Source organism: Oncorhynchus masou, chromosome 7, assembly GCF_036934945.1.
Source record: "Oncorhynchus masou masou isolate Uvic2021 chromosome 7, UVic_Omas_1.1, whole genome shotgun sequence".
Lineage (NCBI taxonomy): Eukaryota > Metazoa > Chordata > Actinopteri > Salmoniformes > Salmonidae > Oncorhynchus > Oncorhynchus masou.
Window position 1 is genome coordinate 11,327,357 of NC_088218.1, and position 19,631 is coordinate 11,346,987.

The 19,631-nt window shown below is 42.7% G+C and overlaps 1 protein-coding gene across 2 annotated transcripts; it reads right to left on the bottom strand.

Moving 5' to 3' along the window:
- Window positions 1–690: 690 nt before the first annotated feature.
- LOC135543285 (serine/threonine/tyrosine-interacting-like protein 2) lies at window positions 691–12,541 on the bottom strand. 2 transcript variants are annotated; one of them, XM_064970438.1, is made up of 6 exons: window positions 12,414–12,541; window positions 11,402–11,539; window positions 9,038–9,156; window positions 5,886–6,117; window positions 5,073–5,290; window positions 691–3,975 (listed from the first exon to the last, which is right to left on the bottom strand). In XM_064970438.1, exons 2-6 carry the CDS (start codon window positions 11,512–11,514, stop codon window positions 1,220–1,222), a joined length of 3,438 nt encoding a protein of 1,145 aa, XP_064826510.1. In that variant the 5' UTR covers window positions 11,515–11,539; window positions 12,414–12,541; the 3' UTR covers window positions 691–1,219. The 2 variants fall into 2 exon arrangements, with proteins under 2 accessions (XP_064826510.1, XP_064826509.1); XM_064970437.1 differs by having other exon boundaries at window positions 11,402–11,569.
- Between the last annotated feature and the right edge of the window lie 7,090 nt (window positions 12,542–19,631).

Below are 19,631 nucleotides of genomic sequence, written 5' to 3' on the forward strand. Positions count from 1 at the left end.
GTAGGCCTACAGCGCTTCAAAACCCCCAAACACGATTTTAAACACTTAGACCCGACTAACCACCAACCCTAACATAATCCTACAATTCGTTTTAGAACAGATATCGTCTGTTCTAGCTCAGTTCTGCATATACTTAAAACAAACTTTTGCCCGTCTAGCATGTTCATCTAGTCACTAGCCTAACACTCACTTGGCATGAGAGACAATAACACAACTACAAATAAACCATGGCAGAGAGTAGTAATGACGTTTTTCTTTCGCAAAGTGGAATAGTAGCATTGACTATGTTATTTGCGCGCGTGTATGTCTTCTGGCTTGAACTCTTGGAGTGCATACAGTACATGCCCATACTTGTAGGGCTAGACAGACGCTCAATAGGATATTGACTGCCTTGTCAAAGTGTGTCTTGCTGTAGTCTTCTATCCATAATATAACAAGTAGATAGTATGTATGGGGTAAAATATTGTGATAAAAAGCACCCAGTTCAGTAGAGATTAATATGTTGAGTTCCCCTTACAATGTTAAGTGCTATGCGATTTGATTATCATAATTCCTTTTATTCTGTCTTCTATTCTTCTACTCTGTCTCATGTTTTCGTTAAAGATGTGATCAACTAGAATCCAGGTCAGTGTCCTTAGGCATGAGGAATGAGATAAAAAATAAAATAAAACAACCAGATAATTGCTTTAACATTTATTGCAATTATAAATGCTTTGAAATGGATTGTGTTTGTGCTCCAAAAATTGTACAGCATAAATATTTTTTGTCTTGAACAGTAATCTAGTTTAGATTGTTTTGTAGGTTAGTTGTTGCATTTTACAATCAATGCAACAAACAGCAGACGTGTGTTACTCTACTTGTACTGCACAAACAATGCAGTTAGGCTGAGGCAATATTTAAATATTCATATTTTGCGTCCATTTGATTATAAAATAGACTATGAGAAATACACTCGTTTGAGTTTAGAAAGCAAAGTGCACATTTTCCCTTTTCCATTATAATAAAGCTTAGATATTTGATTTAGATGAGTATTTACATGTCAGAATGATCTATAACAACTACCTATAGAATTATAAAGGTCACCCCACTTCTGAAAATAAAAAGACCACAAAGGTGGCTTGTGTAGCAAGTGTGCAATTTTAATTTATTAGCTGAAGAAACATATTAACATTGGATTGAGTTTCTTTCATACTATAAGTGTGACACTGTCTTTGATTGGTTAAGAGTCATTGCTTCTGTAACCATTTGACTTTGATTCTTGTTGTGCCCTCCAAGCTGCAACGATGTCATCGTCCTGCATTTCTGCCTCAGCCCGAGCCCGAGACCTCTGCCTAAGCTCGCTGAGGAATCTGTCGACATCTTCTTCCTCTTCCTTTTCTTCCTTCCTTTCTATCCTCCCCTCCGTCTCCCCTCCACTCTCATTTTGTGAGTGATGAGTAAACTTCCTCTTTGATGTATAACTCTCCTCTTCTTCCTCCTCTTCCTCAGTGGCTGTGTAGGATCTTCTAGTCCTGTAGCTGCTGGAATCCACGCTGTTGGAAGAGAATTTGCCAAGTACACGTGAGTCTGTGTCTGCCTGGAATCTGGAGCGATATCTGGATGCGACTTCATACTCCTCCTCTTCTTCTTCCTGCTCAGACGAGTCCCTCCGACCTCCGAAGTTATACACGGAGGCAGATGGCCCTGGATCAGTCTCGTCTTCTGCACTATAGGACGCTGGATTAATTGAAGGAGGCATGACGTTGGTTAGCCAATCATCAACACTGGTGTTCTTTTCTTTCTCCAGAGCGGTGGAGAGATTTAGGCAGCCCGAAAGGCCATAGCTTCGCGTAGGTGCTTTCTTTTTCTCTGGTGCAGGTGGGAGAGACGTCTTTATCTTTCCCGTTAAATAGTCATCCTCCTTCTCTTCCTCCTCTTCGCCCTCGTCCTTGGGCTTCTTCTTCTTGTAGAGTGTGCTGCGCTTGTTATCTTCGACGATCTTCTTCACCCCGTAGCAGGCCATCTTGTTCCTCATCTCCGACTGCATCTGCTTGTCCATGGAGTCCAGCTTCTGTAGGTTGACCTGGTCGGCAAAAAGGCTGTAGAGGGGCACGCTGGTGGTGGTGATCTTGCTCCTACGGGAGCCCAGACCGGAGATGCTGGAGAGATTACTGGTAGAAGAAGCAGCACTTCTACCAGAGAGCACAGACTCGGCCCTGCCAGCACTGACACCGTGATGAGCCAGCGAGCTTGAATAGGACGCTCCACTCAGCATAGAAGCCTTGTCATCGTCCAAGCCACGTCTTGCTGGCCCTACCACACTAGATGTCCCACCGAAACTTAGCACCGATCCAGCCTGGGACGGGGGGAGGCTCATCTCACGCTCCTTCTGGATGAGGGTCTCGGACACCACATTGGCGATCCAGTTCTGAATGCTGGACAGGTCGACCATGGGCTCCCCACCAGGTCCCTGCATTGTGGGCACAGGGATCATGGGGACTTGGGGAATGCCCTGCGGAATTCCTGAGCCCATAGAGGCCTGAGATCTGGTGCTGCGGGCTTGGGATACAGAAGACCTGCCACTCAGCATGGACATGTTGTCATCATTGGCAACACGTCCAGTTTGTGAGCCGTCAGGCTGGGCAAAGAAGGCAGAGAGTGGCAGGGTGCTTCCGCTCATGGAGCTCTCCGTCTCCCATCCACACATGGACTGACTCTCCTCCAGCGTCTTCCGCGAGCGCTCCAGGAGCTCCTCCCGCCTCTGTCTCCTCTTGGCTGTGGCCGAGTCCTCGCCACGGCTCATCTCCACAATGTCATCTTTTGTTGCCTTGTTGTCCTCTCCAAGCCTCTTCGCCTGTTTCATCTTCCAGGTCTGGTAGGCTGTCAGGTTGACGTCCTCCAGTGCCGGAGTGCGGGCCTCAGCATCGCCATCTCCCTGCTCCCCACTGCCCGATACACCCCCAGCTCTTTTCTCCCCATCCCTCCCTTCGTCATTCTTATTCCAGCCAAACTGGATCCTCTTCACCCTCCAGCGCTCCAGGGGAGTTAGGTTCTCCTTGTTCCTCTTGCAGAAGTTGTACATGGAGCTGGTGTCCGAGAGCACGCTCTCCACGTCGTCCTTGATTGTCTGCTTCTTATTTTGTATCCCCTCCATCGCCGTGCTCTCACTGTTGTTGTCGTCGTCCTTCTTGCAGTAGCGCGCTGCCGCCTGCTCCTCGATCTCCTTCAGACGCTGCTTCCACAGGTCAGAGTAGCTGCTGCAACTGGCCGTGGACACTGACTCTGAGGGGGAGTGCCGCGGGCGCCGCTTCAGGCGCTCTTTCATGGCCTGGACGTCCTCACTGGTCACGCTCTCCAGGTCTTCTGTTGCCCCAGGACCCCGCATGCCCCCCAGGAGAGACTCCTCGTCCCCAGCCTCGCTCATCAGCTGTCGCTCCCACCACTCCTCGCTCTGGTACTTCTCGTTCCTCCTCTGCCACTCGCGGATCATGCTCATGCCATCTTCATCCCCATCCTCTGTATCCTCCCCACCGTCGCCAGCGTCTTTTCCAGGCAGGGCCAGGCCCTCTGTCGTCTCTGCCCGATCCAGGCCCATCCGCAGCCCTCCAAAAACACCGTCCCTGAGGGCGGCGGCTGCGGCAGACGAGGCCACGCTACTCATCACGCTTTGGCTGTCCTCCTCCTCCTCCATCATAATGGAGTGGGCCTTCACGCCCATCATGCTCTCTTCGTCGTCAAACAGGTGGGCGCGAGTGTGGGCGTCGATGACGGAGCATTGGCTGAGGGTGTCGTCATCATCGTCATCACGCTCCTCTAGTAGCGTCTCGTTAAGCTGACGCAGCTGTTTTAGGAAGCCCTCGTTGGGGTTGATGGGCCGCTTCTTCCTCAGAGTGGTCAGTGCCTCCATGATGGTCATGTGTTGGAAAATCATGAGGTAGGCAGCCACCAGCACAGCGGAGCGGCTCTCGCCCATCATAGAGGACACCAGGACCTTACCTGCAGGAGAAGAAGACAAAACACACTTCCCATTGGTTACACTTGCAATTTATATGTAGTTAATTAAAGATACATTTGCAACATAAGGGATAAGCAAATGACAATACTGATTTCATGAATCTGAAAGTATTAGGTACCAGTTTGATGATAACAGCTGTAGCTGTAGGAGGCTAATACATTTTATGTGCAGGTAGAGCCAGCATGACGTCTGCTCTGCAAGGACACTCTATAACCAGCAGAGGGCTGTATTCCCTTCCAGGTGTGACTGTATCACTCCTAAACACTGTACCCCCCCCAGTTATAAACTCTGACATCATAACCCATGATATGATAACCCCCAAGGTGCCAGGTTTGTAATGTGATGCGTTGCATACTCCCTCCCTGTAGCGGAAAGGACCGCGTGGACCACAGACCCACACCTATGACATGAATACTAGTTACTACTGCCTGACATTTAACCTGATTCTTAACAAATATGTGTTTATTTAACTCAAGCGGTCAGTGGATCTAATCTATTTGGGGTTTAATTAGAGTTGGGGCGGGGAGGGGGGAAGGGGGGGGTGAAACGCTTTAGAAGATGACTCACCCGCCTAAACAGAGTCCAGATATAGCTAGGCTATCCCTGTCCATTGGCTCTGAGTGACCTCCCTAAAATAAGACTGACGGCCACCCCTGGTTATGATGAGTAATTAGGAGTAGTCTATAGATTAGTCTAGAATCTAGATGGAACTCCAAGTAGTCTCTGGATTGTTCTAGAGATGGAATTCCAAGCCTCATCATCACTGGGTCCAGTTAAGCCAAAGCAAACAATCCAGAGATTGGTTCTACTATGTCCAGGTCAGCCCAGACTCAAGGTCAATGGAAATGGGAGAAAAACATGAGATCACACAAGAAGACGTTCATATCGTATCCATTAAATATCCTGGTAATAGCTCTCCCTCGCTGTCTGGTAGGATAGGTGGAACTTTCACCATATTACTTTGATCAATCAAATCCAGGTAGATATACAAATGCATAGGGTGTAGGGTCTGAGGTGGGTCCATTGAGAATTGGGCCTTGATCCACCAATAAGAACACACAAAAGAACACTGACTCACCCTTGTGTGTCAACAGGGCCTCATCCAGGAACTCAGCGCAGGTTCTGAAGTGAGGGGAGATGTCAGACTCTGCAAAGTCATCTACCTCGATACCCATGTAGCCGATGTTCATGCCAGCGTAGAAGGCCTCCCCTGTGTAGACCCCGGTACCGTGGGCAGCGTTCAGGATGTGGGTGATACCCATGCGCTTCAGACGAGCTTTATTGACAGCCACAGATCTGCAATACAGAGGAAGGAACAAGCAACACTGTTGTTGTTGTGGTCAGGCCACTTTTACAAAGTATTATAAACTGGGTGGTTCGAGGGATGAATGCTGACTGGCTGACAGCCGTGGTATATCAGACCGTATAACACGGGTATGACAAAACATGTCTTTTTACTGCTCTAATTACGTTGATAACCAGTTTATAATAGCAATAAGGCACCTCTGGGATTTGTGGTATATAGCCAATATACCACTGCTAAGGGCTGTAACCATGGTATATTGACCATATACCACACCCACTCGGGCCTTGTTGCTTAATTATACCATAGGAGGTGAACAGCTATCTATCTGTCATTCTATTGACACTCAGTGAAGTTGTCTATGGTGAAAGTGAGGTGGGGATAAATCTAGCTGGAATGATGTTCCATGAGCTATGCATATAACACTGTATTTTGAAGGGCGGAGCATGTGTGTGTGTGTGTGTGTGTGTGTGTGTGTGTGTGTGTGTGTGTGTGTGTGTGTGTGTGTGTGTGTGTGTGTGTGTGTGTGTGTGTGTATGGGGAGATGTAATGCATACAGTAACTTCCACGGCACAGTGAGTGACTCACTTCTCAGCGATGAATATGTTGTTCCACACCTCGTCCACAGGGTTGTTGGGGGCCTCCAGGCGGTCCTGTACCATGGCCCGCTGGATGTCCATCACACAGGGGGTGTTATAGGGGCTGCGGTCATCGATCATGTCCTTCACCCGGTTGTACAGGTCCTCCACCATCAGCTGTTCCGCTGTCTCCAACATGCTGTCTGGGGTACTCTCTGCCCTGATACCCCGTTGTGGGAGCTCTGAGGAAAGGAAAGAGCAGACTATTCAGATACACACACACACACACACACACACACACACACACACACACACACACACACACACACACACACACACACACACACACACACACACACACACACACACACACACACACACACACACACACACACACACACACACCCTACTGCCTAATCCACAATATTACATAATTCATTGCATCTAAACGTGTAAGTAGGCTACAGACAGTGGCTAGATTGAAGGAAAGAACTTTGTGCTGCAAAACTCCCCACCCTCTGTGTCAGTCTTTACAAACCATACCAGGAGTATGTCACATTTGCAGACAGCATCCGTTAAGGATAGACAGCTGCTGCAGGGACACACTGTTAGAAAGCAAAGTAACCTATTCAAAGTTAGTTAGGAGCATAATTGTGGTGTGTTGGCGAACGCATTATCCCAATCAGACAGTCTAGCTATGGATAATGGCTTGGACGTCTCTAGCTGGATATTGCCATAATGAACACATTGTATTCTCAGGTAAGAGATAGAGGTGATTACTCTAATGCTACAGTATAATCAAATCAAACTTTATTTGTCACATGCGCCAAATACAACAAGTGTAGACTTTACCATGAAATGCTTACTGACAAGCCCTTCAAACCTCATAAGGATCCGCCCCTTTAAAAAACAAAACATTTTTGTCTAAAATGACATACCCAAATCTAAATGCCTGTAGCTGAGGCCCTGAAGCAAGGATAGGGCTATTCTTGATATCATTTGAAAGGAAACACTTTGAAGTTTGTGGAAATGTGAAAGGAATGTAGGAGAATATAACACATTAGTTCTGGAAATGCAAGAGAAAGGTCATAATGTATTATTCCAGCACAGGTTCCATTTAGATTTTGGCCACTAGATGACAGCAGTGTATGTGCAAAGTTTTAGACTGATCCAATGAACCATTGAATTTCTGTTCAAAATGTTGAATGAAAACTGCCCAAATGTGCCTAATTTGTTCATTAATAACTTTTCAAGTTCAAAACTGTGCACTCTCCTCAAACAATAGCATGGTATTATTTCACTGTAATTGCTACTGTAAATTGGACAGTGCAGTTAGATTAACAAGAATTTAAGCTTTCTGCCAATATCAGATATGCCTATGTCCTGAGAAACTTTCTCGTTACTTACAACCTCATGCTAATCGCATTAGCCTACGTTAGCTCAAACGTCCCATGTGGGACCCACTGATCCAACAGTGCAGTTCAAGAAGAGTTAAGAAAATATTTACCAAATAAACTAAAGTAAAAATGTTTTTTTTTTTAAAGTAAAACAATAAAATAACAATAACGAGGCTATATACAGGGGGTACCGAGTCAGTGTGCAGGGGTACAGGTTAGTTGCCGTAATTTGTACATGTAGGTAGGGGTGAAGTGACTATGCATAGATAATAAACAGCGAGTAGCAGCAGTGTAAAAAACAAATGGAGGGGGGGGTGTCAATGTAAATAGCCCGGTGGCCATTTGATTAATTGTTCAGCAGTCTTATGGCTTGGGGGTAGAAGCTGTTAAGACTTGGTGCTCCGGTACCGCTTGCCGTGCAGAAAGTCTGTGACTTGGGTGACTGGAGTCTCTGACAATTGAATTGGTTTTCCTCTGACACCGCCTATTATATAGGTCCTGGATAATAGAGCATTGCATTGCAGTGCATGCTGTATGTATACAAGGTCTCTCTGGACTGTCTTGGATTGATTATTGAACTGCTTTTTAAGCTAAATACAATTTACCCTTGTATTAAATATCTCTGTCAGGCCGAAAAAGAAGTAGCTTTGTCCGAGACATTGTGTAACCAACCGAATGGCCATTCGGGGACAAACCACAGCTTTATCTCTATGGGACAAATACAATATGTATGTGGAGCCAGGCACACACAATGTGCTTGGAACCAGTACAGTATTTTTTTAACTAGGCAAGTCAGTTAAGAGCAATTTTTTATTCACAATGACCGCCTACCAGGGAACAGTGGGTTATCTTGCCCTTGTCAGCTCTGGGATTTGATCCAGCAACCTTTTGTTTACTGGCCCAACACTCTATCCACTAGGCTACCTGGCCCAACACTCTAACCACTAGGCTACCTGGCCCAACACTCTAACCACTAGGCTACCTGGCCCAACACTCTAACCATTAGGCTACCTGGCCCAACACTCTAACCACTAGGCTACCTGGCCCAACACTCTAACCACTAGGCTACCTGGCCCAACACTCTAACCACTAGGCTACCTGGCCCAACACTCTAACCACTAGGCTACCTGGCCCAACACTCTAACCACTAGGCTACCTGGCCCAACACTCTAACCACTAGGCTACCTGGCCCAACACTCTAACCACTAGGCTACCTGGCCCAACACTCTAACCACTAGGCTACCTGCTGCCCCAAGCTGCTCTGTATAAGGTGAACCTGCAAACAGGACTAGTGATGGCTGTTTTTCCCCGGCTTTCTTTGTGGTTCCACCCTTCAACTTTCTTTAACCTTTCGAGAGCTTGGGATAAGGTTCTATCTGTATTTTAGTCAACATGTAGTTATTGACAGCCTTGTTCTGTTCAATGTTCTCTACCTATACAGTAGTCTAAATACCCCAGTTTATGTTAAGTTCAGAAGAATACAAGATAAAAGTAGTTCAAACTACTCATTCAAACCAATGAGGGTTCAGAACTTCAAAGCCAATTATCTCAGAATCATCTTTTTCTAGATAGAACCTTATAGTCCCAAGCGTTCACTTTGTCGACAGCCATGCTTCTCTAGGTGAACAGCATTTATAAAACTGTATTCTGCCAATATGAAATCTTTCATTTAGATGTTTTAAATCATAATGTTCAGATCCACTCACCAAGACAAAAAAACAGCATGTGAGTTATGTGTGGTTGGTGGAATGAATCTGTGTCTCACCCTCGTTGATGATTTGTTTGGCAGCTATAGCTGAGGACAGGTGAATGGGCTCCATATAGATGCTCTCGGCATCCGACCCTGATATCATGGAGAATCTGGACTCAGAGATCACGGAGAAACTGCAAAAGTATAGAGACATAGTCATAACCATATAAATATAATTACTAAGCAAACCGGGGAAGGGGGGTGATTGATTTAGCCTGACATGCAGGATGAGCGGAGTTGGCACTTTTGGGACATTTAAACAGCTTTGAAAATTCCAGAAAATTATGTCATGGCTTTAGAAGCTTCTGATAGGCTAACTTACATCATTTGAGTCACCATTGGACCACACAGCCGCCATACCGCTCAGGAAGGAGACGCGTTCTGTCTCCTAGAGATGAACGTACTTTGGTGCGAAAAGTGCAAATCAATCCCAGAACAACAGCAAAGGACCTTGTGAAGATGCTGGAGGAAACAGGTACATAAATATCTATATCCACAGTAAAACGAGTCCTATATCGACATAACCTGAAAGGCCGCTCAGCAAGGAAGAAACTACCTGCCAAAACCATCATAAAAAAGCCAGACTACGGTTTGAAAATGCACAAAGATCGTACTTTTTGGAGAAATGTCCTCTGGTCTGATGAAACAAAAATAGAACTGTTTGGCCATAATGACCATCGTTATGTTTGGAAGAAAAGGGGGAGGCTTGCAAGCCGAAGAACACCATCCCAACCGTGAAGCATGGGGGTGGCATCATCATGTTCTGGAGGTGCTTTGCTGCAGGAGGGCCTGGCGCACTTCACAAAATAGATGGCATCATGAAGGAGGAAATTTCTGTGGATATATTGAAGCAACATCTCAAGACATCAGTCAGGAAGTTAAAGCTTGGTCGCAAATGGGTCTTCCTGTAAGGGGCGCGTGACTGGCTGCAGGGAAGTCAGGCGCAGGAGAGCAGAACTGTGTAATAACCGGAGCAGTTTAATAAGCAAAACCAACGGTACCCAGAACAACAAAATATTGGTACAAAATATCCCGTCGTGAACCAGTCAGAGTGCACAAGCACTATACATGAAACAATTTCACACACAGACATGGAGGAACCAGATGTGTGGGAAAACAAGACAAAACAAATGGAAAATGAAAGGTGGATTGGCGATGGCTAGAAGACCGGTGACGTCGACCGCTGAATGCCGCCCGAACAAGGAGAGGAACCGACTTTGGCGGAAGTCGTGACACTTCCAAATGGACAATGACCCTAAGCATACTTCCAAAATTGTGGCAAAATGGCTTAATGACAACAAAGTCAAGGTATTGGAGTAGCCATCACAAAGCCTTAACCTCAATCCTATAGAACATTTGTGGACAGAACTGAAAAGCGTGTGCGAGCAAGGAGGCCTACAAACCTGACTCCGTTACACCAGCTCTGTCAGGTGGAATGGGCCAAAATTCACCCAACTTATTGTGGGACGCTTGTGGAAGGCTACCCAAAATGTTTGACCCAAGTTAAACAATTTAAAGGCAATGCCTCCAAATACTATTTGAGTGTATGTAAACTTCTGACCCACTGGGATGTGAGGAAAGAAATAAAAGCTGATATAAGTCAATCTCTATGCTATTTTTCTGACATTTCATATTCTTTAAATAAAGTGGTGATCCTAACTAACATAAATCAGGGAATTCTACTAGGATGAATGTCAGGAATTGTGGAAAACTGAGTTTAAATGTTTTTGGTTAAGGTGTATGTAAACTTCCGACTTCAACTGTATGTATTTGATCCAGGTCTAGTGTGCATCATAGTGTGTGACAGTAGTAATCAGTTCTTGTGAGCACTTCTGATGAAAGACATTCTATATGCTATAAAATTGACATGGCTATACTCTATACAAATTGACGAAATTGTGCTTGGAAGCTGAATTGAAGTTGGACAATACATGTATTTAACACACTATTAGAGCCATTGTCACGCCCTGACCTTAGAGATCCTTTTTATGTCTCTATTTTGGTTTGGTCAGAGTGTGAGTTGGAGTGTGCATTCTATGTTTTGTGTTTCTATGATTTTCTATTTCTATGTTTTGGCCGGGTATGGTTTTCAATCAGGGACAGTTGTCTATCGTTGTCTCTGATTGGGAACCATACTTAGGTCCCCTTTTTCCCACCTGTGTTTGTGGGAAGTTAACTTTGTTTGATGGCACATAGCCTGAAGCGTCACGGTTTGTTTTGTATTGTTTATGTTTTTTTCGGCGTCATTTCGAATAAAAGAGAAAATGTACGCTCATCACGCTGCACCTTGGTCCAGTTCCTTCAACAGCCGTGACAGCCCTGGGTGGGTCATTTCCCATTACTGAACTACAAGAACAGTGGGTCTCCACGTATGCTTACCTGCTTGGGGAGGGACAGCGGAGATAGTGGGACTGAATAGATTTGACCTTAGTCGCCTCCTTTTCTCTCTCTCCATCAGGCACCGTCTGATCGCCCTCGCTTGTTGACGCCATGGCAACGCAATCCTTCCTTTCTTCTCTTCAAGGATGTGGGGAAACAGAAATTCCTCTGATTCACAGAGGAAATTCATTGGTGAAACAAGCTCAGATTAGAATTCAAGGAATGTACTAATGGACAAAACACAAACTATTTCAGACACATACACACAGAATATGGTTGATAGTTACTGTGTTTTCACTGGATTCCCAAACACAATTATGTGTGTTATGAAAGCAGACATTACTCTTTCAAAAAAAAATCTAGTTCTTGATCCTGGAAAAATGTTCCAGGAAATCTGAATGTCTCTCATTACCATAACATTAAGGAAACCTGAATGTCTCTGACATTACCATAACATTAAAGCCTGAATGTCTCTATCATTACCATAACATAAAGGAAACCTGAATGTCTCTGTCATTACCATAACATTAAGTGTTAACCTTGCCTCATAAGAAGTGCATCATTCTAACATATTGCTATTTCTTCACAGCCACATAAACATCTAAGACACACAGCCTCCATTTGTGGATCATGACAGACTAGAGAGATGAAAAGGGCTGTATCAACTGTTCATCACATAAACCCAATAAATATGATGAGGTACGTATGCTTCATCACTCTTAACCCTACTGATAGTCAACAGGCAGTCACTTACTGTCACATCTGAAAAACTGCAATCATCTGAGATTATACTGAAAGCATGAATGTGCGTATGTATGTGTTTTGTGTGTGTGTATGTCAGCCTGAGTATTTATTTTTAGCAACAAGGACAGCTGCACAGAGCCTTCAGGCCCAGTGGTGTGACAGAGCAGTGACAAGAGGGTGAAGATACCACAGTTCTGTCCCGTAATCTCCCCTCCCCCCACAAAGGTGAACCTAACCTCGACCCTTAACCTCAGACGTTGTCTCTTACCTGAGCTGGTTTTAGCTGTGGTCCGCCTTTCACTGTCAGGACGTTGGGACTGTGGGATTGTAGGGGGCCGAGAGAGAGACCTAAACCACACTTATAAGAGAGTCCCCAACCCTATCTGCCGCCCCCTCCCCCACCCTTACCCCTTTGTGGACACTCCCCCTGACACCTTACACCCCTGTGACATCACCACAGCTTCTCTCAGAGGAACATTATTAACCCTGTGAGTCCCCAACCCTATCTGCCGCCCCCTCCCCCACCCTTAACCCTGTCCAGCCAAGTCCACATACAAAGGTGCAGCAATTGGTTAAACACACACAAATACCTGTTTATTTAGATGGACAATGGATGCACGTCTGATTTGTCTTATAAATCTGTTATTATTTGTGTGTGTGTGTGTGTGTGTTTGATTGTCATTCTATTTAGGGGGTCTGCAGTCTAGTTATCTCCAGCTGACAATGTGTCTGGCTCTAAATATATATATATAGAGAGAGAGAATGTAGGCGAGAAGAGAAGTCACTGGGTCGGGCTCTTACACCTACCTAAGGACACACAGAGACACACGCTGAGACACACACATAGACACACACACACACACACACACACACACACACACACACACACACACACACACACACACACACACACACACACACACACACACACACACACACACACACAGAGATACACACAGAAACACACACACAGAGACACTAACACACACCAAGACACACACATATACAATACCAGTCAAAAGTTTGGACGCACCTACTCATTCAAGGGTTTTTCTTTATTTTTCCTAATTTCTACATTGTAGAATGATAGTGAAGACATCAAAACTATGAAATAACACATATGGAATCATGTCGTGTCCAAAAAAAGTGTTAAATGAATCAAAATATATTTTATATTTGAGATTCTTCAAAGTAGCCACCCTTTGCCCTGATGACAGCTTTGCACATTCTTGGCATTCTCTCAACCAGCTTCACCTGGAATGATTTTCCAACAGTCTTAAAAAAAGTTATATACTTTGTTTTTATTGTAGGAACACAACGAAAGTACAAATAAAGTAAAATAAAAGAACAACAAAAAAGATCTGTCAGTTACAGTGCACGTCATACCTTCATCATATTAGTTAAATTGACATCTTTGAATTAGACCTTTTTCAAGTACGAAATGCATTTTCCCAGTATTCCTGACCTCTCTCCTCTTGTGTTCAAAGGTCATATGCTCCATGCGGTGTCTTTCTTTTACAATGTCTATCCATTGTGTCACTGTGGGAGGGTTTTTTTGTAGCCATTTCCTAGTGATAGTCTTTTTACTGGATGCCAGTAAGACCTTCAAGAGGTACTTTTCTCTATTGTGTAAGTTATCAGGTATTTCAACCAAGTACAAAGAAATTAATTAGAGAGAAATGCATCCACTGATTTTGTCTACTGTATATTTTTATTACCATGTCCTTATTTCCCTAAACTGACTGTATGAGTATCTCTGTCAGCGTAGTCTCCATGTCTTTCCATTTGGATTCGTATTCTGAATTGCACCAACACACCAGAGGTCTCAATGGGCTGACACATAATCATCTTTTAGGTTTGGTAAGGCCATACCCCCACAGTTGTTTGGTAATTGTAAGGTTGTATATCTAGTTCTTGGTCTCTTCCTGTTCCAGATAAACCTTGATATCCGTTTATACCTAAACTGTTTAGGCAGGATTTCTATGGGCAGTGATTGGAACAAATACAGTAACCTCGGCAGGATGTTCATTTTGATTGTTTCAATTCTACCACTAAGATCTAAGAGAAGTGAATCCACCTGTCTAGGTCATCATATATTTTCTTGTTGATGTGATCGTAATTCATGTCAAAGTTTGGGTGTATCTTTTGGTAGATATACTCCAAGATATTTAATGGATGAAAAGGTCCAGTGGAAGTTATACCTGCTCTTGCTGTGGGGTATAATTATATACTAGGGCTTGGGTCTTGTGTACGTTAAGCACATACTCTGAATATGTTCCACATGTATATAAAACATCCATCAATCCAGGTACACTTGAGCCTGGGTCTTTAAGGAATAACAGAACGTCATCAGCATACATGCATATTTTATGTTCACTGCCTCTTATTGTTACTCCCTCTAAAGTTGGGTCCTGTCTTAATGCCTGTGCCAATGGTTCGAGGTACAAGGAGAAGGGTGTGGGTGAAAGATTACAGCCTTGTCTTGCCCCGTAGTCACAAACAAGACCTGGTGGAACCGAAAATAATAAGGGCGCCTATTTCGTAGCTTATACACATCGGTTAATTACAAGTGAAAACTATATCGGTCATGCTTGCATGTCATGAATCCTCCCCTTGATATGCCCTTCTGTCACCCCGTTGTCAATGTGTCATTAATCCTTAGTTCAAATATATGTTATTAACGCAACGCAGGCCTAACATTCTTCTTTCGCTACTGATCTGCTTCATACTGAATCCATTCTAACCATAGGTTAGAATCCCCATAACCAGTTTCCATCTCAATTACTTCCTTAAGATCTTTCATCTGAACTATCCACACCGGCTCTTGGCTCTGGACAACTCCACGGTCAGTATCTGCTTTGTCAGGGACCCTGCTTGTATTCTGGCTGACTATAGAGCTATCATCTGCTCTATCCCTGGAATGCACTAGGTTATCAACTGAAACCCTTACTTTCACTACACTCCATCTTCTTCCATACTGGGTATGTAGATTTATGTAGCCCTCTCACATGATGTGAGCTATAACCTGTTTTCATGAACTACACAGGGACTTGCATAGATGTCTTCCATAATGGCTGCTCTTAGTCCTAAACTGCCAAGGAGTCAGAGGCCCCATTTGGTCTGCATAGAACTCCACTGAGACATCCTTCCCAATCCCACTCTCACTTCCTGTTTTCCAGATCAAGTGATCTCTTATGCTTGGTTAATACTAAATCCTCATTGTCTAACTATGTGTCAATATTAACCTCTGGCCTTCTCGGGGTTCATGGTGTATCAGGAATATAATTTATAATTACTTTACCTTAAAACTAGTATTCCAAATGACCACAAATTCATTATCCAAATGGCCCTCCCCTGAGGCTGATCAGACCCCAAGAGATAGCCATGATAAGGTCAAAGGTCATACCACCCTTTTATAGTCATGTTCCATACCACATTAGACATATTAAAGAACCCTTTATCCTTAAAATAAAAAAAAATCACTTGTGTAATTAAAACGCATAAAACTCCATATGTGAGCGTGCCCCTCTAAAATACCTTTGCACTAAAACAAATAGTCCTAACAAATGTTTTATGTGTGTATATTTGCAAACCTTAATGAAAAAAAACAAAAAAACTTCCAGGCCCTTTTCAATTTGGTCGTTAATGGCCTCAATCTCACCAACTCTCCCCAAGATTATAGTCCCAGGAAACATCCAAAAGAGAGTCAATAAAACTCCAATTCTCCCAGAAAAAACACAAAACGCCAAACTAGCATTCACTATACTACATCGATTCAGAAACTCTAAAGTGAACTATAAACCAAACCTAATGATAATTCCTCTTTACCTCATATCATTAATCATAAGTTTTAATTAACGTCAATGTATATCTATACTTAAGTGAACATGCTACCCTTAGATACAATTAACCTGATAACATTATTATCTAAATGTAATACTTTTTCCCTCTGTCGCAAATATGGTACATTTCTCAGTGTAAGAAATCAGTCATTTAATCCCAGGTATTTAATAAAAATGTAAACGTATTCTCCCATGGCTCCTTCAATTTACATATTTAAGATAACTTCCATCCGTCCCGGAAGAAGGAATCCTACTCATACATCAGATAATACAATGTTTAATTAAGTAAAATCAACACCTAACATCTACCATAACCAGTAACCAAATAAACAAACCAAGAATCAATTACCATTAGAATACATTATCACAGTTTTTTACAATTCAAACATTCAGATCTCCCTTTCTTACAGCCAAATATAGTCCAATGAATGCCACAAATCAATGATGCCCACCTAGCGAATCTGTTGCTAGTATTAGCATCTTTTCTGACTACCCTGACGACATACAGTTACTTTTAAAAATGTATTTCCAAATTTTTATCAAATTCTGAAAAGTGACTCAAAGCAATAATGCACGCATTTTCCTTCTAAATGACACAAACAATTTTCTCTGTCACCCTCAGTCACCACCTCATTGCCGTGGCGACAAAAGTGCCTTGTGAGTGATGTCATCAACAGGCGCTGAGTCCATTCCCAGGCCGCAGCGACAAATTATTGTTGGCTGTCTGCAGCAGCAGTAGTACGGGTTCGATAAACCAAACCTAATTTATCACATCTGTTGGATCTTGAATAGAACTTACAACATCAATCAATATCTCTCATCTCTCAATTCGCTAAATTTATAAGAACATTTCGATGGGCACAAATCTGTCGTAATTTTCTCTTCATTATTATTTAGAATTCATTACATTTAAGTAACTGTCTCTTCTTTGATACCGCATTTTAATTACGACTCCATTCCCAATACATTATTCAAACAGATCATTTAGTGAACAGACGTCTTACCTCAAAATCCACTTTGTTATTTTTTACATTTTAAATAAATTAGTCACTTAATTTAACCTAAACAATCCATTAAAAAAGTTCCATGTATATCTTATACAAACACTAGCGACCATATTTTTCTCGGCAAAACATACAATTAGTTTAATTACAATCAAAAACTCTGATTTTAGTCAAAGCACTTACTGGGAACTGAACCCGGGCCTCTCGCGTTGCAGGCAAGATTTACAATTGTCTGTATTCGTAACTCCGGCACCAAGACAACAAAAATAGCCCTAATTTAAAAGCCCAAGTTTTTCCTCAGCAAGGATTCTCATTAATCTCGCTCTCCTCTATCAGAATTTAGGAATATTTACTATTGTGACTTGAGTTATTAGGTTATTAGGTCTCACTCGTGAGCGAATTATCGTTCCTTATGACTCTTGACTTGCAAATGAACCTATCTCACAGGCACATCATTTTTCCCTTGCTGATTTCCTTCTTTAAACTTACTCCTCCATGTCGGGCCAAAATAAGTGTTCCTCTTATCTCTTCCCTGCATTATTTTTCATCTCCCGTTAATTCCGGGACCTCCTTTGAGGATTTACTGCCCATTGCTAGTTAAATCCTTGCCGTTACTAGTAGCTATGGTATTTAATCACTTATCTATGCCTTTCTATTTTTTTTACCTTCTATGTGTGTGTATTTCTACGATCTATGTATGTGCTGTTTACCGTTACCTAGTTACAATCTATGTGTATGGAATTATATGATTCTCTTCCCTGGAAACTTATCTATAGCTTTGCTATGATCGGACATTAGATCTCACTTCCACATCTATCAGTTATTACCCAGGGGACATACATCCCTGGTTAAACCAATCTCACTTCGCTATTTTTAAGTTTCTCTCCCACTCTTTTGGATATTATTTCTTTCAGGATTGAATAGGTTCAGTCATTCCGTTCGCCTATGATTACCCTGCCTTCTCACCAATCCTAATTTATCCTCACCTGTTTTAGTATATCTATCCGCTACTTTTAATAGTCAGACTACTTCCCATAAACAGATAGACTACTTAGGTTAAAACTTTATTTAGGTATGTCTTTTGAATTAATGGCTATCCTATTTGTACAAAACGACCGTCCTATCTAACAAAACGTACTATATCCCACCCTTAATAACCCTTCTGCTTGCAAAACCAGGATTTATTAAGTTTTATTTTTTTTACGGTAGTGCACCTTACCACAGGTAATTTCAGACCTGTCACACACAATCCTTGTATATTGGTCATACAGGTAACCCAACACATCTGTTTGGAATAGCGAAGCTCCTATTATTTATCAATTCTAAACATTTTTAGAACATCAAATCAAAGATAACTTACATCATTCCTCCCAAATTTGAGAATAAAGACTATTTACCGTCGTCCTGTAGACTGGGAAAAGCAATGCCGGTTCGATTCCGTCACCTTCTCTGTCGACCTTAGACCTTTAACCTCAATTCAGAGGCCAGGTCTTTAAATAATGGGACTAGACCCGCCCGTGCAAGGTTTTCGGCTACTACCTTTGGACGACAGAGGCAGCTCTTGGATATCCGGGCTCGAATGAGCAATTGTTAGTATAATGTCATTATTCCAATATGTTTTCATTAATTGAATTCACTTAGTCTATTTTATGAGAATTTGTAAGATTCTTATTTGTATAAAATAGACAGAGACCAGTCTTATCAAAAATAGATAATAGTATTTATTCTCGGAGCGCGCTGCCATGTAACCACGAACAACAGTTTATATACAAAATATGATGTCATAGGTCATAAAATATTCTTTCTCCCAACAGTTCAAAAGTTCATTCGAGATAAACCTCCTGAAGTTTTCATCCATCACCATTCAGCAGACAGTTCCAGCTAATGGAAGACCTAAGAAGACACATACTGCTTTATCTGAACATTCCAGAGCTAAGTTGAGTCGGTTCAACCATATGTTAATTACCCTTTCTGCTTACTTAAAAAACAACACTTCCAATCTTTTCCAACCTGGCTGGAATGGTATTTATTTAATGTAATTACCCCCTGTTTCAGGCTCCACAATCCCTCACTCATGAATTCATATTGTTAATCAGATATAATAAAACAGAATATAAGTTGACTTAATTACAGTTCTATTTAAAATGGGGATATTGTTTAGTCATTATTCATAAAATTCCTAACACCCATTCTTGTAGATATGCTGTGAAGTTCTTCTTTGTTTTCTCCAAGTTTCTGGTTAATGTCCTTCTTGAACTCATTTAGTTATTTTCTTACATCTTCTCGAAGTTCCTCTCGTGAGCCTGTGAGCGCCTCGCGCAATTCCTCCTTTATCACCTCACGAAATGAGGGTTATTTTGCTGCTGCTATCTTACTTGCGCTAGCATTAGCCATCTTGGGTTCATCGACGATTATATCTTCTGCTGTCTTGTTACGGGCTGTTGTTGTAGCTCCGTGACCTTAACCTATTTTCCCCTTTCCATTTTGCGTAAGTTATTACAATGCTCAGAGTAAATACTTGAATTTAGGGGGGGGGGATACCCAACCAATGTGCAGTGTGAAAAACTAGGCAGCCATTTCCTAAGTTGTGTCACCGGAACCCCCTTTTCCAACAGTCTTGAAGGAGTTCCCACATATGCT